The 23,068-nt window shown below is 32.9% G+C and overlaps 2 protein-coding genes across 3 annotated transcripts; one reads left to right on the top strand and one right to left on the bottom strand.

Annotated features, from left to right (window-relative positions):
• Nucleotides 1-1,222: 1,222 nt before the first annotated feature.
• LOC123894496 (vacuolar protein sorting-associated protein 36) lies at nt 1,223-9,868 on the top strand. Of its 2 annotated transcripts, XM_045944509.1 has the most exons (9): nt 2,596-3,329; nt 5,003-5,206; nt 6,034-6,127; nt 6,229-6,286; nt 6,477-6,546; nt 7,650-7,785; nt 7,860-7,944; nt 8,496-8,577; nt 9,584-9,868. In XM_045944509.1, the coding sequence occupies exons 1-8, from the start codon at nt 2,691-2,693 to the stop codon at nt 8,551-8,553; spliced, it is 1,344 nt and encodes a 447-aa protein (XP_045800465.1). In that variant the 5' UTR covers nt 2,596-2,690; the 3' UTR covers nt 8,554-8,577; nt 9,584-9,868. The 2 variants fall into 2 exon arrangements, with proteins under 2 accessions (XP_045800466.1, XP_045800465.1); XM_045944510.1 differs by lacking the exon at nt 9,584-9,868 and having other exon boundaries at nt 1,223-3,329; nt 8,496-8,812.
• Nucleotides 8,780-13,825, bottom strand: LOC123894497 (NADH--cytochrome b5 reductase 1-like). The gene is made up of 9 exons (XM_045944511.1): nt 13,632-13,825; nt 13,039-13,180; nt 12,595-12,685; nt 12,379-12,456; nt 12,125-12,205; nt 10,607-10,696; nt 10,443-10,508; nt 10,145-10,231; nt 8,780-9,083 (listed from the first exon to the last, which is right to left on the bottom strand). Exons 1-9 carry the CDS (start codon nt 13,792-13,794, stop codon nt 8,991-8,993), a joined length of 891 nt encoding a protein of 296 aa, XP_045800467.1. The 5' UTR covers nt 13,795-13,825; the 3' UTR covers nt 8,780-8,990.
• Between the last annotated feature and the right edge of the window lie 9,243 nt (nt 13,826-23,068).

Here is a 23,068-nt window from a genome sequence, read left to right as displayed (position 1 = left end):
CACCAGTCATGGAACAACACCAACAACATCACTCCACTGATTCTCCAGCAACATCATCTGCTACCAGATCTGGATTCTTTGTCTATCCTAAAACAGATATCCATGAAGCTATTAATGCTTGCAAAAGAAGTTTACTAGGTAAGATAATCACTGAAAAACCCATTCATGTTAGTTCTATTTAAAATGATTAGATAGTATATGGGAAGCACTACCGGGCCTAAAAACCCAAGAAATTGAAGGTGAATTATTGCAATTTTTCATGGAAAGAAATATAGATTAAGAAAGAATCATACTATGCAACCCATGGATCTTTAGAAATTCTTGGTTAATTGTGAAGGCTTGGGATAGACAAACTGACGCAAAAAGAAAGGATTTCACTATTGCCCTATGTGGATTCAACTTTGGGGGCTACCCCCACATTGCAAAACCAAGAAAATGGGAGAAAGCATTGGGAATTTGATTGGTAAGGTAGAAGCTGCAAAATTTTATGAATATCCTAGTAAGGAGATGATAATCAAAATCAAGGTTACTATGAATGTCTATCAACCTATACAAACAGGAATATTAATTGGAAATCACAGGGATGACACCACATGGGTTGATTTTCGGTATGAGAAACTACCACAAGTTTGCTTTAAATGTGGTATTCTAGGCCATAACGATAAACTCTGTCAGAATGAGGCCATGCATATGGAGGAACCAGCACCCATATGACCATTGATACGATCTAACCAATATACAAGAAGAGTTATGGAAGAAAAGGATAATAAATTCCATAGCAACCCCTCTCATTCGAGGACATTTGGACAGTACAGTCCACAAATACCTGCAAGTATGTTAGCTCAGATGGTAGCCATGAAAATCCAAGAGGAGGCTAACAAGGAGGGCTCTAGATCCTCTAACAATATTATGGATGAGACTCAAGAGATACAAGCCGGAGATGGCAGGAGATTATGGCACAGAACAACCAGAAACAATGCTCTAGTTAAGACTCCCATAGAAGTCAACAACAACCCTGCCCCACAGAGTATGGTGAAGAGGCTAAGAATGGATGATAACTTGGTAAAAAGCACAGGAAACACAATGGCAGGACCTGCAGGGCAGGCCAACCAATCAACATGAGAATTCTATCTTTGAATTGTCAAGGGAATGACAATCCCAAGACAGTCAGAGCTCTAAAAAGCTCATTGCCACCCAAAAGCCAAATATTATTTTTCTGATGGAGACAAAACAGGTAAGTTCTAATCCTTGTTTTTTTTTTATCTAGCTTTATGGATAAGTATAGTGCTAAGATTGTAGGCTGCTCCACTGCTGGTGGAGGTATGGCTGAAGGCTTAACATTACTTTAGAATAATTGTAATTTTGATTTGGAAATAAAAAGTTATGATTCAAACTATATTGATTTGCTTATCAATTATAATAACATGATTTGGCGGGCTAGTGTTATCTATGGGTACTAAAACCAACTCCAAAAATTTCAAACTTGCAAGCTAATTAATGATTTATAAGAAAATGATGCTAATCCTAATTGGTTAATTTTTGGAGATTTTAATATCATTTTATCTTCTGCTGAAAAAGAGGGGGGGTGGCCCTATGGATTACAGTATAATATAACTAATAGCTTTAGAAATACAATTGATTTGTGCAATTTAATTGATCTTGGTTTTAACGGAAATATTTTTACTTGGCATAATAGGCAACAAGGGAATCACTGTAGTCAAGTTAGGCTTGATAGGTTCCTTGCTACCTCAAACTGGTTGTCTATGTTACCTCATTTTAATAATTTGCACCTTCTTAGATATAGCTCTGACCACTGCCCGATTTTGCTAGATTTCTCTCCAAATAACATCTGTAGGAAAAACAAGGGTCCTATGTGTGTAGGAAGTTTGAACAAATTTGGCTTAGAGACGAAGAATACTACCAGATTGTCCAAGACACATGGAAGAATCAACACACCAATATTACCCGCAGACTTAGTCACACCCTTGCTAATTTGCACAATTGGGGAAAACCAAAATTCGGAGAAATTCCTACTAAGAGGATTAAACAAACCCAAGCAGACCTGCATGCCATTAACAATCAAAACACTTTTCCATGTTGAAACTAAAGATTATTTTAATGATTCTTATTATAATAAACAAACAAAAAATAAAGTCTACTCCTATAAAATCTCTAAAAATTAATCTCTAAATTATTTTATTTCAAAATTACTATTTTTTTTTTAATTTATAACAAACGGAATTAATCACTTCTCACACTTTATCTCTTTCTCAATTCAGGGTTCGTTTGTTACAAATTAAAAAATTAGTGATTTTGACTTTCAATAATTTAGAGATTTTATAAAAATGTAAAATTTATTCTGTGTTTGTTTATTATAAAAGTAATTAAAGGAGTAAAAGATTAATTTTTTTAATAAGTGTAAAAGAGTAGTAATTAAGCATTCTTTTTCTGTAAAAAAAAACCTTCTTTTTTTTTTGAGTAAAAGTAATTAAGCCTTCTTTTTTTTTTTGTAATTATTAAACCTTTTTTTTTTTGTAATAATAAGCCTTCTTTATTTTGAAACAATAATTTTATAATTTTTATTTGATAAAAATAAATAAAAATAAACTAGTCTGTTTCGAACTGCGCTGTGACGACTATCAAAGCATCAGTGTTCAATTCAATTCAACTCTAACCTTCCGACTTCACTGATGACCGGAAACTCTTTACCGCCGGTGAAGCTCACCGACAGTGGCCGACCAGTTCTGTTACCGAACGAGATCGAGTGCTTCTTCCTCTCCGGCGTAGACCTTCTCTGCGAAGATGAACCCAACACATGGTTCCCTCACCTAAAATCCGGCCTCCTCATCCTCACAACGCACCGTCTCCTTTGGATTCCAGACGCCGCCGTTGATGCCTCTACCTCCGCCTCTTCCGTCCCCCTTGCTTCGATCTCCCACATTTTCCCCCACAAGAAGTCCCTAAAATCGGTATTCGCCTCTCCAAGGGTTCGTTTCCAGGTATCGCCATCGCCGGAGCGTGGAGTTGCTACGGCGGGATCGAGATCGGTAGTTGTGACCGTTGTGGTAAGGGGAAAAGGGGATTGTGATGCTTTTGTGGCGAAGTTTTGGGAGAATTGGAGAGCCAGAGCGTGGGAGGAGTCAGAGAAGGCTATGAGTTCGAGCTCGAATGTGGCGGCTGTGGCAGGTTCTTCGTCGAGTGGGATTTATTCGAGTGATGGGACGGTGCGGATGGTGGGAGTTTCGGGGATATTGAGGAAAGAACAGGAAATGTGGGAGAGTACTGATAAGAGTTTGCAAGATGCTTTTCAGGATTTGAATGCTCTTATGGTAATGTCTTTCTGTCTAATGTTTTTTTCTTTTTTGTAAATTTTGTTAATTTGGTATGATTATATTGGAACAAATGAGGATTATGCTTAGGTTTTGTTGGAAGGAGGAAAAAATTTGATGGAATGAATTGAGTTGAATTCTATAGAGCACCGAAAGCTTGTCCTAGTGTCGGACTAATGTAGTTCCATTCAATCACTTTTGTTTTGTCAAATAACAAGCAGTGTCTAAATCCCAATGGATAGGCTTGGTGGTGTAGGCTCGAGACCTCGGAGTGTGCTCCTCTCTAGGTCTCAAGATTGAATCCTCCTTGAGCCAATTTCTATGTTGGAGCAGTCCATACAGGGCTTTTCTTTGGCTTCAATTATGCCCCCGCTAGTAGATGGTGGGATTGGTCCCCCGAATTAGTCGGTTCTTGGACCGGATACCCAGTTTCCGAAAACAAAACAAGCAGTGTCTACCTGTCCGTGTGGATGTTATGTCATGTATGTATTTGTATGAATGCTTCATAGGTTGAATTGCATTCTTTTACCAATCGTCTAGTTGGTTTTGTGATTGATAAAGCTGTAACTATTATGGCTATAATAGGAATTTGTACAGAATTCACTAGTGCATAATTTTCCAAATATTCATGTTTTATCGTTTGATCTATGTATCCGACTTCTTTTTGGTGGAAAATGATTTATTTGTTGTTATATTACTTGCTTTGGCCATGAGTTATAAGAAAATATTAGTCCCTGTTTACTTTGTGAAAATATTTTCTGTTTTCAGTTCATAAAATTTTCTGTTACTTGCTTGTTAACAAGGAGAAAAAACACTATTGAAGTGAACAATTGTCTTGCAATTCTAGAAACAATGCAAATGCCAAAAATAGTCATTTTCATTCCTGGCTAACATTTTATATTCTCTCCGTCACAATGACTCAATTTAAAAGTATATTTTCTCTTTTAACAAATAAATTTTAGGAAATGAAAATTGAAAATGTTTTCACAAAGTAAATGGGGCCTTAGGTGGTTGTTTCTATTTTTGTAGATATAAGCAGCATGTTTCTCATGCTAGGAAAGGTTTTTTTTTTTTTTTTTTTTTGAAAACTTGGTATCCGGCCCTAGGACCGACTAATCCAAGGGGACCAATCCCACAACCCACTTGCGGGGGCCCCATTTAAAGCCAGAGTTTTTTTTGCTCTATATGGACTTAGCCCACCGAAATTCGCACCGGGGGGAATCGAACCCGAGACCTTGAGAGGAGCATACTCCAAGGACCCAAGCCAAGACCACTAGACCAACCCCAAGTGCATAATGTGCATTATCTCTGTAAACTCATAATGTGCATTTATGAAATTTTATTTTTGTTTGTCTTGAAGTTTACACTGTTAGTTTGTGTACGTGGAATAATGAATGGAAAATGTGTTTCCTTTACATTTTAGGTTTAGTTAAATAAAGGTGAACATGCTCCAATTTGATTTTGATTGATAAAGATTAATCATGCAAATGAAATCTGATGTAGTAAGTTTTGCATTTATGATGTCCAAACAGATGTGAACTCTTTGTTTCTCTGACTTGATTGTGAGAATTGTAGTTAGGTCTAGAAGAAATTTGTCATATTTTAACTAGTTTTGTTTTGGTTTGTGTTAAGCTTAAACTGACTTAAGTTTTGGATTAATGATGGATTTGCAGAGCAAGGCTAAAGAGATGGTGATGCTAGCGGAAAAAATGAGGCAAAAACTTTTGTCAGGCTCAAATTCTCAAACAAATACAACTAATGATGAGGAGATGGGTTCAAAGGAAGAGATGCAAGAATTGTTATTGAGTGTTGGTATAATATCCCCCGTTACAAAAGAGTCTGCGGGTGCTTTGTATCATCAACAGTTATCTCGCCAGGTTCTATCTAATCTCTGCTCCACAATCATTCACTATTTTCTTAGTAATCAAAAGATCGTGCAAATTGTAACGTTTTTTTTTTGTAAGACATGCTTTTAAGAAAGTCTTCAGTATAGTTTTGGCCTTTTTGCCTTAACACATACAATAAAACTGTTTTTATGTAAAGAATTCTCAGTTGAGGCTTTTGATTGTTCATTGATTAAATCGTGTTATGGTTTCTGAGGCTCCTGGGGACATTAGTTTCTTTAGTTCCAACTTCCAAAGGAATATAAAACCATTCATGAAATGTGATTATAGTGTTGGACCATATGTTGATGAACACGTTAAGGATGAATTTCTCTTTGCCATTAGTGATGACAATTAAGGACTTATAGAGCTAGTATCAGTGGCAGATGGTATTGGAGAGGAACATATAAAATTCTAGAAACCAGGCTAAAAGGGATAACATAAGCTGAGCCAGTAGACGATATTTCTATTAGAATTAGAATACAGAAGATCTTCTCCATGTACACTACATCAATATGCATGGAGAGGATATTAAGACAGGGTATCACTTTCTTTGCAGTGCAAATTAAGATCTTTTGAGTTAATTGTTGTAGGAGAGTCTTAGAAGAGCTCTCTTACTCATGCTCTCTCATTCCTAGGGAGAAAGATTTGAGTGTTTTCTATTTATTTATTTATTTATTTATTTATATTTTGCTATTTCATCTACTCTCATTGATCTGTATTACTGAAGTTATGGAGTTAATTAATGGTTACTTGACTGATTACAATTTGTTAGTTTCTGTTTATTAAAATTATTCTAATCTATCCTTGCTTATACTTAGTTGGCAGATTTTGTTAAAGTTCCACTAGATAGAGCTGGAGGAATTATCAATTTAATTGACATTTATTGTCTCTTCAATCGTGCTCGTGGGACAGGTTTCAATACTCTGCCATCTGTGTTCCCTTAGAAATGATTAATTTTCAAGTTGTAGATTCTTGAATTAATACTGTCCTTGTTTTGGTCGTCTAATAAACAGAGTTGATCTCACCCGATGATTTGTTGCAAGCATGCTCTCTGTGGGAAAAGTTTGATGTGTATGTATGGCATTATCTTCTATTTCAATTATTTCTGCTACTGCATTGTTGTAAATTGTGGTCATAGCATAGAACCAATGAGTAGAGTACTTTAGTTCATTAGGATTCTAACTTGTTTAATCCTTTGACGCAACCCCCTTTGGGATTTGTTATATTTCCATGCATTGACTATGTTATTTGATTGTTTCAGCCCAATTGTTCTGCGGAAGTTTGATAGTGGTGTCATGGTAATACAAAATAAGTCCCACAGTGATGAGGAGGTATGCTCATTTTATCTTTTCATATGCAACCATTTTTATGTTGGTTTTTTTTATGCTGTGCCCTAATTGTGACACTGTAAAATTGTCTAGAATAGCTTGTATTTATACTGGTTATGTTTTCTTAGTAAGCCCTAAACTAAGGACTTTTGCTGGGTACTTTCCAGACAGTGTAATAAGCCTGGTGGGTCCAACATACCACAAGTGAGGGTGAACAGTCACCACCTAGGACTGTGATAAATTGCAGTTGTATTTCAATAAGTTAATGTGACCTCAATTATGGTTGGCTTAAAATTTTGTGTTTGCTTGCAAAATTGGAATATGGTTGCTCTCTTTTTTCAGAAAAAGTTAACTGTCATCAGAGGACAAAACTGTCAGTTCTTCGTGCATAAGTTTGATTGTTTTCTGTTTGTTTGCCTGGTTATACTACTGAACCAGTGACTGAACCATTGGTCCAGTGACCTGACCTTTTGCCTTTTTGGATATCCGGTCTAGATTATGCATGACTCTTTAGCTTTTTACATTTGTTTATGCATAAAAGTAAATCGTCTGTTTTTCTTTTACCTAATATATCATTTTTTTTTACGGTTTTACCTAATATATCATGTTAACATTTGAATTCGAAATTCGGATCTCAGATCTCCCAATTGTGGTTTAACTGCCTACACAGTATTTGCCAAGTTTTACTGATTACATTAACCGATTCTTCCATTTTCCATATAAATTTCTTCGGGTATGATGTGTGTATAATGAATATGCCTTCAATAGTTTGCAACATTGACATGAGATCATATTTTAGATTAATTCTTCCCTCTGCCATATAAAATTTTTGGTTTATCATATGTGTATAAAGTATAATGAATCTACCTTTTATAGTTTGCTACATCAACTTGGACATGAGATTATATTTTAGATTAATGATTTCTATCTCCTCTAATCTGTAACTTTGTTTATATATTGTAAAGTAAAAACTTTATTTAATTTTTAATTTTTATAAACTTGTGGATCTTTATTTAAGTTTGTCTTGGTTTGACATTAACTTCTTGTTATGTTGAAATCGAAGCTGGTCAAATACAATTTCATTAACTAACTGTTGTTTGGTGTAGGTTTTCACTAAAATTAAGGTGCTTGTTATGAAGCCTGATGCTCTTCGATCTGGGATAAGTCCTAGTGATGCTGCAATGACACTAGGAGTTGCCCCAGCAATGGCGAAGGAACATCTCTTGTCTGCTGAGAGCAAGGGTACACTGCTGTACTACTTTTTTCAATACTTTTAATAAAATATCTTTATTCTGATTTTGTCTTGTCTTTCCCAGGTATACTTTGCAGAGATGTAAGCCCTGATGGATTTCGATTTTATATTAACTTGTTCTCAGAAATTGATCGAGATGATATGCATTTGTAAGTGAACTTTCTATACCTGATATGTAGTTTTGCCTTTTTTTTTGGATTATTGATGTTTTGGTCAAATATGTTCCTTCTTGAGCTAAAATGAATACGCACTAAGACAGCTTTTTCAGTGTTTGTTCAGTATTTGTTGTTCAGTTGCCTTATGTTCTGTTTTATCTTTCCTATGCTGTGTTTATTTTAAAATTATAAATGAAACAATCATTGAATTCCTCCACATCAAGAAATTGTATTTGAAGCTTCATGTTGCAAGATGTTTTATTTTTTTATTTTTTTTTCTTTTCTTTTTATAGATAATATGGTAAAAGTCTTTCTACTCGTTATTTACAAATAGTGTGTTATTGTGTCTATTTGAAAATCTCTGGCCTTGCAGTTGAGCTTTCTGCTTGGTAGTTGTTCAAGAGTTATTGATATCCCTATTCCTACATTTTATTGGTTTCTAGTTTGATTTTTTCAATGATAGAAGATGATTTTGTTCATTGATTGATTTTATATATGCACAAGTTGTTTTGTGATATGGAGTTTTCCATATGCCATTTTTGCAGAGTGAAAGATCATGGGATTTATGCCTCATGGATAAGAGCAACCCCTGCCCATGGTTAGAGCGGCAAGCTTGCTCAATTCAAGGTATATTGGACAAATTGAGTGCGTAAAACTGGCCTGACTTAGTAGTTTGTGTAAATTCTTCTCCTTTTAATTATTATAGATGCATATTCAGCAAGAGCGTGAGAGGAGGAAAAAAAAAAGCACATATTTAATGTGCTGCAATAATATTAGATATACATCGTAAAGAACACTTAACAAAATCACCATAAAGAATATATGATTATAATGATTGAAAGAAGGCACACCATTTTATTCATATGAATTTGGCATAGCATTGTGAATTTGCCTCTTTGGCAAATGAAAGCAAGAACTTAGCTGAAAGTTACATTACTTGTCCCTGTTGGATTTTTAATCTTTAAATTTGACACATATATATGATAAAAGCAAATAAAAAGTGTTGCAAGAATCTGAGAAATTGACTTGAAGTGTTATTATTAGAACTCAAACTGCATGTTTGATGTGTATCCAAGTGCTGCAAGATGAGTTCCTATGGCTTTATTCATAGGTGGTGGACCACACCTAAGTATCTGCATAATGGAACCATTTATTTAGTTTTAAAATTATTATTACTAGGTGGTGGTGAATTTTCTTACAAAATTAACATATACTCCCTCTGGCCTCATGTATGATTCATTGATTAACTAATGTGTATGATCCAAACTGATGTATCTGGTCCATATTATTAGGGGTGCCAAAGCGGGCAAGCCCGTCCCGTTTAGGCTCGGCCTGCTTAAATCCGCCTAAAAGCGGTACGAGCCGAGCCAACTTAGGTGGTCGAGTCTAAAATCACAGCCCGCCTCGTTTAATGGCAGACAAGCGAGCTGGTGAGCCGGCCCGTCAAACAAAAAGTTTTTTTGGTTTTTTATTTTATTTTTTATTTTGACACTTGTGTTGTTACGAAAAACATGTATGTAGCTTATGAGACAAAATCATCAAGGTAGTATGTCATAAGTCCATTGATTATATACTTATAAACATGTATGTAGTCACTCTAATCATCAATGAAGTATTTGACTATGTGTTTAAGGTAATGAACCGGGAAAAAAATGTGAATCACACCGTATGTGATGTTGATTCAAGTAATAGAATAAAAAAAGTAAGTTACACTAGAAATCCGGTGAAGAAGAAGAACGAGTATGAAGACCGAAGAGACAAAAAGAAGCAAGAACGACAATAAAGAGAGTAAAGCGGCAACAAATAATCCTAAATTTGGCACCTGTTGTATGAATGAATAGAAGAAAAAAAAACTAATTTATTTTAAATAAGTCTTGTATTTTATTCGGTTGAACCATCTTATACTATTCATTACTAAAAAAACAGATTTTATACTTTTATGTAACTCACGGGCAGGCCCGCCCCGCTTTTTAAGCGAGTTCGGCGGGGCGAGTCAACTAAAGGTGCCGAGCTCAAAACTTAGGCTCAGCCCGGCAAAAATGGTGGGGTAAACAGGCCGGCCCGGTGGGTTGGACCCGTTTTGCCACCCCTACATATTATAGATCTGATATATCAGTTATATAAACCTGAGACCGGGGGAGTATGTCAATATGAAAAAGAAAGAAAATGATTAATTGTTAATCGGCAATTAAACCTGGATATCTGGGGAAGGTGCTGGACAATGGGATTCAATCATCTCCTTTGATATGTATCCAACACCACCATTCCATTCATTTGGAGGCTGTCAAGTGTAGAAAACATATCAAACATTTTATTCTACATTTTTTTAATATTTTAATTGTGGTCACAAAACTCTTTATTTTACTTTAATGCAACATAATTTTAGAACCTGTTGTTAGAGATCATACAAATGAGACAAGAAGTTTAAATAATGGAGAGGTATTGACAATATAAGAATCCTTGAAATGGTTAGAATGGATGGAGCAACAAACCTTGTTAAGAACATTATAGACATGGAATCTGTGAGGAAATGTGTTCGCAAAGCGATCAAGTTCTTCCTGCATCATCAAACATATTTTACTCAAGCTTCAAACTAGCCAAATAATTTAACTTTTAAATTTCAATTTAGTCTTCTTTAATCTTTGTACTAGGTTACCTTTAGTAGGATATCGTCCACTGTTACATTGGCATAAATGAGGTACACCTTTGTTTTGTCCTTTGGGTTTTCTACTATTGCTCTTATGAGCTGCAACAAAAGATGAAACCAGAGAAGAAAAAAATCATTTTTATATACATTCAAGAAGTTATAAGATGAATTTAATTACTTTGCTACATTGAGGCTGTTTGGATAAACAACTTATTTACACTTATATCACAAGTACTACAATGAGGCTATTTTTATTGGAAAAAAAATAAAATAAAGAAAAATTGTTCATATATATGTTACGAGTTGTTTTCATAAGTTATATTGTAGATCTTATGAAAATAATCTAAAAAAACTTATCAAAATTGTCATAAGTTTTTTAATCAGTTTACCCAAACAGTTTCTTAGAACTTATGTCATTATATAAGTTTAAATAAATCAATACAAACATGTCCTAGATATGTATTATTTTTTCGCCATTTTATGTGAATTGTCTTGAGTATGTGTTAAATTTTATATTGGGCCTAACTCATCCTCACAAAACCGGCTTGTAAGGTGAGGGCTGCCACTTGCTTATAAACACTACACAGGCCATATCTCTTAGCAATGTGGGACTAAATCCACCCCTTCACACCCAACACAATGAAGGTGTTGGAGGCTGCAATGAAGGCAACTCAAATGCCGCAATTAGGCATATGGGGGCGGACCGCAATGAAGGCGGAATATCCAACACACCCCCTCACGCTCAGGCCCAATGGGCCTGAAGCGTGGGCGATGCGGGAAGCCCAACAATAGATCTAGGATAGGCTCTGATACCATATTAGAATTTGTGAGGCCTATACTCAACCACAAAAGCTAGCTTGAGAGTTGAGGTTTGCACTACACTTATAAAGGCTATCTATGTCACATCTCTAGCCAATGTGGGACTTCTAACACACACCCTCACGTCCAGAACTGAACAAGCTGAAACGTGGAATCAACAACACAACGGGTGGCCCAAATATGGGAGGTCTCCACAACAAACAACAAATGGATGTAGGATAGGCTCTGATACCACTGTTGGGTCATCACGAGGGGGCAGCCAGGGGGATCATCCACATTGGGTTCAAGAACAACTCTACAAGTAAGTTGGACACCACACTTTAACCCAAATAGCCTCCAACACCTTCATTGTGTTGGGTGTGAAGGGGTGGATTTAGTCCCACATTGCTAAGAGATATGGCCTGTGTAGTGTTTATAAGCAAGTGGCAGCCCTCACCTTACAAGCCGGTTTTGTAAGGTGAGGGCTGCCACTTGCTTATAAACACTACACAGGCCATATCTCTTAGCAATGTGGGACTAAATCCACCCCTTCACACCCAACACAATGAAGGTGTTGGAGGCTGCAATGAAGGCAACTCAAATGCCGCAATTAGGCATATGGGGGCGGACCGCAATGAAGGCGGAATATCCAACAGTATGTTACATGAATCGGTTAATGTTACAAAGTACACCTTTTCAAGTGCCTAAATAGCAACTTCATTTTTGTACCTGAAACATTGGGGTGATGCCTGAACCTCCAGCAATCATTCCAAGTGCCCTAACTTGGCCAGGTTTGTAGCTGAATCGTCCCTACAAGCTCCTTATATATCCATTATTACATTTTCAAGTATATACATGAATATGAAAATTATACACCATTTGGAGCTGCAATTTTATTGGGGTTAACAATTTGTTTTCTCAAATTATTTTTATTTTGCCTCAGAGTCAGAAAGTAAGTTAAGGTCAGAAAGTAAGTTAAGTACCTTGGGGCCCTTCACGGCCAAGTTGTCACCTTCCTTCATTTGTCTAAAATGGTGGGACATTTTTCCATTTGGGTACATCTGATTGCACATAATATAGTTGATGTACATGATTATTTTTACAAATAAAGTTTGATAATATTTAAGTATGGTAAAGATAAATCCATTTATGATTTTCTCAAGATTTGTTCACAAAAAAAAAAAAAAAAAAAACTGTACCTTCACAACTAATTCAAAATAGCCAATATCTGAATCCAATGTGATTGGAGTATATGATCTCATAACTTCCTCTCCTTGACTATCTCTTCCTCTGCTCAACATTTATATAAAATGTTAAATGATTAGTGATTTTTTACTTTTTTTTCTCAAACTTTTTTGTTATGGAAAATGACACTCATCTCCTCTAAGACATGTCTATATATGTGTGGCAAAATATTCTTTTATTTTGCCAGAACTGACCTCCGAACCAGATTAAACTGGTGGTGAAAGCCAAAAAAAAAAAAAAAACTTTTATTTTGTTACTCTAACCTTCCTTCAAATAGACTTAAAAATAGAAGGAATGTATGCATAACTGAGTTTCTTTTTCATCTAGCTGAGCATATGATTGATAGTTCATTCTTGAATGACACTACCAGAGCAATATATGGGGAATCTTTTTCAAACCTGACAAGTATGTTTTTTCCAACAGGAAGACCCAATATTGATTTAGGAGTAGGAAGGGCAAATTTGAATCTTGCAGCATTTGGGCTGATCTGAGTCTTCTTTACAAGTTTAAATTCTTTGAAATTTTTGGGGTCCAAGCAACCTGAAATTTTTTGTCACATTGAAAGAACCTCATGCTCAATAAACTATGTAAACAGTAAACTCTAAGTTTAACATGGAACTCAAAACCATAGGCTAAAGTTCAAAGTGATGTTTTCAAAATCAAACTGAACCAGAAAGTTCAAACAATTGAACCATGAACCATAATTGTTTACAATCTAGTTATTTGAGCAATTCAATTGACATTTCATCCCTGTTTGAGCGTGTAAAACAATATGGAACTGATGATAACGGTGTTTCTTCGGTTCGAGGTCTGATTCGAATTTTAAAACATTGGTTGACAGAGATCTTTACCATTTCATATAAGCGCATATAAGTGCCTTTAGATTATATAATTACAGTTTAAAATTAGAAATATTGAAAATGAGAAATGACTTTGAAAAATGATCACATAAGTTAACAAAATCTAGTAATTAAAGTAGTAGTGAATACACCTTTGGGGTTTTTGCGATAGTAGATATAAGCAGCAGTTAGGCCAACAGCAACAAGAGCAATTGCGCCATTAAGAAATTCAGGCTCCAAGTTCTGAGCAAAAGGTAAGGACTTGAAATACAATGTAGGGATGCTAAGTGTCATATTGAATGGTAACTCCAACATTATGTACAAAATTATGCTAATTAATCAACAACACCATGCTTTATATATATACATTTGTACATGAACACTACAAAAGATATATTCCTTTAATAGAGACCTCCCTTTAATAACTAATTATTCTTTAGTCCTTCTAGCTACTATATTTGAAGCAAAGAATAATCCCAAACGTCTCAAGAAGGACAACATATTCTACTATACTAGCTTTTACAACATTTCTTACCTAAAATCATTTATACATCTTACAATTAAGGATTGGATCTAACTCATTCTTACAAAATTGGTTTGTAAGGCGATGTTTGTCTCTACTTTATAAACACATGTTCAGACCATCTCGCAACCGATGTGAGACTTCGCTCAACACTGTTAGGCTTGGGGTGTGGATATAAATGGTGTATGACTCGATCAGAACTTTATAACAGGCGGCCCAACTCATCCTTACAAAACCGACTTGTAATGTGAGGTTTACCTCTACTTTATAAACACATGTTCGAGCTATCTCGCAATTCATATGAGTCTTCTTAATAATACATTCTAGTAAAAAATGATCATATACATAAAAGGTATTGGAAGTATGTGAAGTTGGCAGTATTGGAAGATGAGTAAGCACTCCTCTATAAAAGTGTTGTATATTTTATAATATAATTATAATTTATTTTGAAGTTAATTATTATATATTGATTAAATTAATTAATTAATTTACCTTTGAACAAGTCATAAGTCATTTTTTATATATGCACGTTCTCCTGTATAATTATATACCGGCAGTTACTTGTTTTTAATCTTAATTACTAGGATTTATGGTTATGCAACAATCCTATAGTAAATAATTTTGATTACTATTAATTAGAGCATGATGAGGATATGTATAGAAGATATGTGGTTTTGGGAGTGAGACAGTAACAACAAGAAAAGCTGAAATCAGTAAATTATGTTTTAAACATATATAGCTCCCCCTTTCTTTGTTTTCATATGTAAAAGAGAAATTATTTTACTCTCTATGAGAAAATTGAGAGGTTATCTTTCTGGATTGCATCACCGGTATCAATTATTTGTTGTTAGTTCTGTCACCTCGGATATGATTCATATCCGGGAAGGACCTGTTGAATCCTGAGAGATTTGCGCTTATAAGGCGGATAAATCCTTAAGGACGGTGCGATCAACATGCCTCAGGTATTATTATTTCATGGTTTACTATTCTCGCTATTTGAGACTCAGTGGTTGCTTACTTCGCAGTGGTGCCGGCAACAATATACAACAATTATAAGATAAGTTTACTAATCTCTATTTTAATTTCTTCGAATTTGTTTAAATACTCATATTTATATGTTGTTTATTATTGTAATTAGGTCCAATTTTACAACAATCTTAAGGATTTACCTAATGCCCTTTGGCAGAATTTATCTTGTGTTATTTATCGGAATTATCTCAATTTGAGAACTATAAAGAAATTGATGTGGTCAATGGAATTCACCAATTTGAATTTTAAAGTGCTAATTTATTCTCGTCGCGGAAACAGGTTCTGTATATTACTTCTAATTTTATTTCTCTGAATTTCAATATTATGCAATGAAATTGTGGTTCTCGTTTTGTTGTGATAGAACAAATATCTAGAAGAAAATAAAATTGAGAACTATGGTGTCGGTCTTTGAGGGTTAAATTTTCTCTTCAGTGAATAATTTAACGGAACGGTAGATATGGATATTTTGGTTTTGCTTTTTTCCTTCATTGTTGAATGTTGATGAATTATGCTTTTATCATAGGGAATACCCTCTGGCCACTACTAACTATTTAATTGAGAAGTCGTACAAATTTACACTATTTACTGTATTTGAGATTTTTATGTGAAGTTTATATCTTTTAATAATAAAGATTTATTAGCTTGACTATATTGTGGCCTTGAAAAGTGAAGTGTCCTTTAATTGGTTTGAGCATGAAAATGAGGTACGTTTACTAACTATCTTGATAGATTTGTATTGATATATATTTGAATCATGTGATTTAATTTTTGAGATTTTGTGCTACTGTTTATTCATTCTTGTTGGGTAAATGAAGATTATAATGTGAAGATTTTATTTTGTGTTGGGATCATAGAGCAATGACATCAATGAGTGAGTCAGTAGATGTCATACTAATATTATATATCTTATGTGTTGAGTTATATGGGTAATACATTTATGGTTTATGTTCTCGCGTAGCACATTCTCTTGTGAATAGTATTTCCATGTTACAAGTTTTAAGCAAATTGAGGAGATGTCTTATTGAGAAATTTCATGATATTGAGAAATTTATAGAGATACATATGTGATAAAAATGTTGTCGCTTAGAAATATTTTAAGTAGACCTGTATATGATTGTAATTTATGAAATATTTTTGAGATATCATAAACTATAATATGGTATATTGAGATTATCCATTGTATTAAAATAATACAATGATGTTTAGTGAAATTTTTTTATGAGAAAAAATATTTGTGCGGAATTATAAATTGTCCCAATTGTGGGGATACTGTCATTAGAGAAATCATTCAAGTAGATCTGAATAAAAATCCACTTATGTTACCAAATGTGGGGGTGTTGTCGCTTGATAGTCTTTCAAGTAGACCTGATGAATTATATTATGAATGTCGATTTGACAATATGAGATATATTGTTTATAGTGGATGAGCCATTGTATTAAAATAATACAATGATGTTAATCGGATAAGAGCCGATGAAAATATAAAATTTATAAGTGAATTTATTTATTTATCCTAATGATGTTAATCGGATAAGAGCCCATGAATAAGGTTCATATGGGTAAGAACAAGTTACTTGTTAGATCTGCTAGCACACAAAAATTAGTTAATTGATTTTTGTCTTAGTCCTTTTCCTATGGTGTAAGTGAGAAAGTGTTAGACACTCATTATTGAGAGGTTAAACTTATTATAAAGCTTTTAATGAATTTCATATCCCTTATGGGTGGTGTATGATTTGCAGCATACACTTGATGAAATCACCTATGTGAGTGTCAAGTGGGACCGCTTGGATGAGATCTTGGCGAAATCTCTAGAGCACTCATGAAAGAATCTAGGCACGCACATGACCTATTCGCGCAACAAAGCGGCAACAACAAGAACTGTGGGGTGTAATGTGATTGATATACCGCTAACATACGCCAAGTATCATTCATATAGCTTGCTACACCAATGTTATTGTGTGTTAAGTACTATCAGTCTAGGACTGGTTTATATAGCTTGCTACATCAGTTTGAGGCATAACATCAATGATGTTAATCCATGAAATGATTTTGAGTACTCTTTTAAACTTTAAAATAAATTGTGGGGGATTGTTGTATATTTTATAATATAATTATAATTTATTTTAAAGTTAATTATTATATATTGATTAAATTAATTAATTTACCTTTGAAAAAGTCATAAGTCATTTTTTATGCATGTTCTCCTTTATAATTATATATGCCGGCAATTACTTGTTTTGAATCTTAATTACTAGGATTTATGGTTATGCAACAATCCTATAGTAAATAATTTTGATTAGGCTTAATTAGTAAAATGGTCCCTTAAAGATATTTTTGGTTTCATATTGGTCCCTTAAAGAAAAAAAGGTCCAAATAGGTCCCTTAAAGAAAAAAAAGTCCGAATAGGTCCCTTAAAGACATATTCGTTAATCAGTTTGGTCCTATTTAGACCTCTTTTTAGGGACCAAACTGATTAACGGAGATGTCTTTAAGGGACCTATTCGGACTTTTTTTTCTTTAAGGGACCTATTTGGACCTTTTTTTCTTTAAGGGACCAATCTGAAACCAAAAATGTCTTTAAGGGACCATTTTATTAATTAAGCCTTTTGATTACTATTAATTAGAGCATGATGAGGATATGTATAGAAGATATGTGGTTTTGGGAGTGAGACAGTAACAACAAGAAAAGCTGAAATCAGTAAATTATGTTTTAAACATATATAGCTCCCCCTTTCTTTGTTTTCATATGTAAAAGAGAAATTATTTTACTCTCTATGAGCAAATTGAGGGGTTATCTTCCTGGATTGCATCACCGATATCAGTTATTTCTTGCTAGTTTTGTCACCTCGGATAAATCCTGAGATATTTGCGCTTATAAGGCGGATAAATCCTTAAGGACGGTGCGATCAACACGCCTCAGGTGTTATTATTTCATGGTTTACTATTCTCGCTATTCGAGACTCGGTGGTTGGTTACTTCGCAGTGGTGCCGGCAACAATATACAACAATTATAAGATAAGTTTACTAATCTCTATTTTAATTTATTCGAATTTGTTTAAATACTCATATTTATATGTTGTTTATTATTGTAATTAGGTCCAATTTTACAACAAAAAAAAGTTCTTTGAAACAAAACCATTCCTTCATCATTGGTTCTTCTTATTATTTTTAATGCGGATTTAGGTTTATTTTTACATACTAAATAAAAATAGTAAGTTTTGTTAATTGTGATAGAATTATGTGTCCTTTTTTTCTTATGATAGTTTTGTTTACACGTAAAAATAAATAACGTGTTAGTTGAAATTGACAAACAGTCGAATTTAAGGAGAAATCACACTACATGCATAATTAGTCGAGCAAGGCTAAATTTTGTAGACCACGTTGTTTCGAATTTTATTTTAATTTGCAACTTTCTTTCTTTGGTTTTATTATGGTTAAATTAAATTTATTTTTTAATAAAAGTAAGTGCCAAGTCAGCATTATGTTATGTCTTCAAAAAAAAAAAAAAAAGTCAGCATTATGTTAAAATTTTAACTGTGAGGACTAAAAGTAATAACGGAAAAAAATTTAACCATTTTTTTTTAATGCAATTTATCCCATTATCTTTCTCCTTTACCAATGTTGGAACTAGGGTGGTCAGGGTGCGCCACAACCACCTCCACGAGTTCAATTCTCGCAATTTTATATTTTATTATGTTTTTATCAACAAAAAAATTAATACCTAGTAGAACGGTTCGAACACAAGCATTCGACAAAAATGTAAAATTTCTATTTTTTCTAAAACAAAAAGAAAAAAATATATATTTTCAATTAAGAATAATCATTATCGTTTTAGTATATGTTTTCTGACTACAATTTTGTGTAAATATTAGTTCAAAGTCAGTTATTGATAATTTTTAATAACTTGGTACACGTAGAATATTATTTTAGAATATACAATTTATTTATTTTTATGATATTATGAATTAATTTTTTTTTCACCATAAAACAATAATTAATTTTTTTTATGTAATATTATAACCTTTTAGTGGCCCACCCGAAAAAACATTTTTTATTTTGCCATTGTCCTTTACTTTACATGTATGTATGCATTTCTTAATTCAGTAGCTCTAAAAACACCAAAATTGGTACTTAACACTTTTGGGAGGAGTTAAGGAATCCTTAACTAAGAGACATAGTTTCTTCTATAGCGTAATTGTTTGAAACAAAAGAGAATTACAGTTAAGAGCAATTAAATGATACTTCAACTAATAGCAATTAGGTGATACTTCGACTTATTTTTAAGCTTGACAACAACCCTTAACAATTTTTAAGCTTGACAACAACCCTTGACAGTTTGTGATCTTTTTTGGTACAAAAGAAGAAGGGTAGAGCCAAAAAAAAAAAAAAACTACGAAACTATAAGGACGTTTCGATGTTTAGATGCATGCAAACTCCAAAAATATCATCAAACAACAGTTTTTTCATAATAAAATTGTGATTTCAATCCACTTATTTCTCTCTCCATAATAAATACTTAACGATATTATAAGAGTCAATCCAACAACTACACATGCCTAGCAGAGCAAACTATGTATGTCATGCTTCTTTTTTCTTATATATTTTTACTTAATCAGTTTTAAGAAAAAATATTAGTAGTTGCTTAAAGCAAATTAGAATTTGTTAGCAGTAAAATTCAAACCCATTAGTAAAAATCGATACTCTCTCCTAGAGTTGTAAAAAGGGCCTTAAGGGGTCGGCCCTTTAAACACAGTTTTTTTAGGGTGCCGATCGTGGACAGTGCTGATTGAAGAAAAAGAGAATAAGTTCACGACACTAGAAAAATTGTTTAAAATTTAAATAAAATTAATAATCATGAATAAGTGGGTCTGCCCCTTAAAGGGCCGGCCCCTTAAGGCCCTTTTTACAGCTCTACTCTCTCCGTTCTAAAATTTGGGTTCTTTTACAGTTTTGTACGTGAATTAAGAAATAATAAAGATTGATAAGTTAAGTCATTTTTACCTTTACTTTATTAAAAAAGAGAAAATTCATTAATGAATGTTTTACTTTTTTGGTAAGGATAAATATGATAAAGTATCATTAATTGTACATTGATTTCTTAAAATCTATTATTTATATGTTTAGGAGTTTCTCTCTCATAGTCTTATTCTTATGTGGCACCATTTCATTGATCCATGTCTTATGTGGCATTCTAATATTTCTCCAATTTCTATGTGGCTAACTATGAAGGCCTTTGCAATTTCTCTAATACATGATGATATAATTTTACTTAGAATCTTTGGCTAATTTGGAAAGAATTTAATTTATATGCACCGTCGGTGTAAAGTTATTTTGCACATGCGTCCAATAATAAATCGACACATCATGTATGGTCATTAAAAACACATGATATGTCACATTCATTAAATGATGTGGCAACGCGTCATTGGATGTATGTGTAAAAATAATTTACACCGACGGTGCACAACAATTAAACTCATTTGGAAATTCAATCATTTCTCAATTATTGTTTATAAATCGTATTTAATGCACCTATTAAAAATAATTTTAAAAGGAAATAACTCAAATTCAAATATAAATAATTATATCTCATTAATATATATATATATATATATATATATATATATATATATATATATATATATTAATATAATACATAATATTATATTAATATTATATTAAGAAGTGACAACTTTTTTTATATAGGAATTAAGGTGCACTAGCAAATAGCTACAACAGTTCAATTGTTGAACTCTTTCAAAATTGAGAGTGCTTCTCAAACAAAGACGGAAAGAAAAAGAAAAAGTGGACAATTCACGAGTTAAATTGATAAAGAACTATAACTACATGAGGCCGATATGATTACACAAATGAATATAGAGTCAGAGACTTAACTGTTCCGGCAACAGATTTTGAGGGTATGAAAGTGTTTGCCTTAAATCTGGACAATCCAAAATCACAAACCTGAGCTTGAAATGAAAAAAGAAATCACCTACATGTACAAAATTTTATGAAAACTCAATAAACTGCTAAATTAGTTTCATTCCACCTTCACAGTCCAATTTTTGTCCACTAACAAGTTTGGTGATTTGAGATCCCAGTGCACGATTGGAGGTTTCAGACAATGGAGATAATTCATTCCTTTAGCCTGCAATCGGACAAACGATATATCATGTACAAGATAAATATTTAGTGTGACAAATTAACAATATCTGACAAATTAACGATTGTCATTTTTTTTTAATCATATGTTTACTTATTAAAAAAGAATTGTTGTTCATATTATTTTTTATTGGATTTAAATCATGCTTATAAATGTTTTTTTACTATTATTTATAAATAAATGTTGTACTCTATTTTTTTACTCATTATTTTTTTATTTGTCTAATTTTTCATGTGATATTTAACAAATACACTGATAAAATAATAGAAACTCCTCGAATGACTATACTATAGAATCAATTGGAAAAATGTGGAATTGAGAAATTGATATGCTTAAAAAAAATTATTCTTAAACTTCATACTTATCAAGTAGAGAAAAAGGTGTCATTGTCTGAAATATAAAAGGAATGAAGTAATTGACTTCATAGATTATTTTTCTATTTCATTTTATTATTCTATTAATTATGGTTTACCTTAACGTGGTTTTTCTAATAAAAAAAATACATAGTGATTTGTACCAAACAAAATATTAAAATACGGGGGTATTGATAAAAAAAAATAACCTACATGGAGGTATTAAGCAAAAAATAACTTACATGGGGTGAGACATACATTTGTAGATTTTATTATATAAAAAATACGATATCAATTGAAAGCAGGGAAAGTAACAATGATTTTATATATATAAAAAAAGAATTAAAAGCAATAATATCATGTATTACTTTATTTTTATTCTCTATACATCACTGTAAAATAAACAAATAAAAATAAAAACAAATAGATACATTTTTTAAAATTTGCACATTAACAAATGAGATATGCTTAAAAAAATTATATAATTTTTTTTTGTGTCAAACAAATGACAAACAATTCTACTGTTAATTACTTTTAAATAAATAATATTAAAATTAAAATCGCCCCATTTTGCTTCTCAAATGTGAAATTTTTTCACACGGGGACATGAGATAAAATACTCCTGAAGAAAATAAATGTCTAAAGGAGAGAGATGACGATTAAGAACAAATATATTAACCGTTAGATTAGTTTTTGCATAATGACATTTTTTTTTATGAAAATAAAAGAACAAATATATGAACATGTGAGTTGGGAACGGGGAGTGGAGTATCACTCTCCATTATGCCATTTCTCCTTAAAATCTCCAAAATTTGGATCTTTTATCATATTTAAATAAACTATTACATTAAATATAAAATTAATTTTACAAATAATTAAAAAAATCACAATATTAAAATTTTAATAATCCATATTTTTCATGTGTGAAAAAAAATGATCTATATTTTTCATAGAACATTAACCCGGGCGATAGCACGGGTAAGTTATACTAGTGACTAATATTTTGGGACAAAACTAAAAAACTAAAAGAGCAAATATTTAGAACGGATGGACTAAATCAATTTTAATAGACATAAACATTTTTTTACCATTCATCCTAGACATTGCATGCATCATTTCTTTACCGTCTCAATTGGAATTTTATTGAAAATTGTCTTTCTGAATGTAAGTTTCCTCCTAAGGTTATTAACATCATTAAGCATTGTATTAATTCTCCCTCATATAAAATTCTTTGGAATGGTGAAAAAACTGATACTTTTATCCCTTCTCGAGGCATTAGACAAGGGGACCCTCTATCTCCTTACCTTTTTGTTATATGTATGGACCGTTTGTCTCACATTATTGTTGATCAGGTAGAGGCTAAGTATTGGAAACCGATGCGAGCAGGTAAATCTGGCCCTCAAATTTCACACCTCCTTTTTGATGATGATCTTCTTCTTTTTGCAGAGGCTTTTATTGAACAGGCACATTGTGTGATGCATTGTCTAGAGCTTTTTTGTAAAGCATCTGGCCAAAAGATTA

The sequence above is a fragment of the Trifolium pratense genome, linkage group LG7 (genome assembly GCF_020283565.1).
Source record: "Trifolium pratense cultivar HEN17-A07 linkage group LG7, ARS_RC_1.1, whole genome shotgun sequence".
NCBI classification, from domain to species: domain Eukaryota; kingdom Viridiplantae; phylum Streptophyta; class Magnoliopsida; order Fabales; family Fabaceae; genus Trifolium; species Trifolium pratense.
Note: the sequence above shows the minus strand (reverse complement) of the source record. Positions and strands in the feature narration are given on the sequence as shown.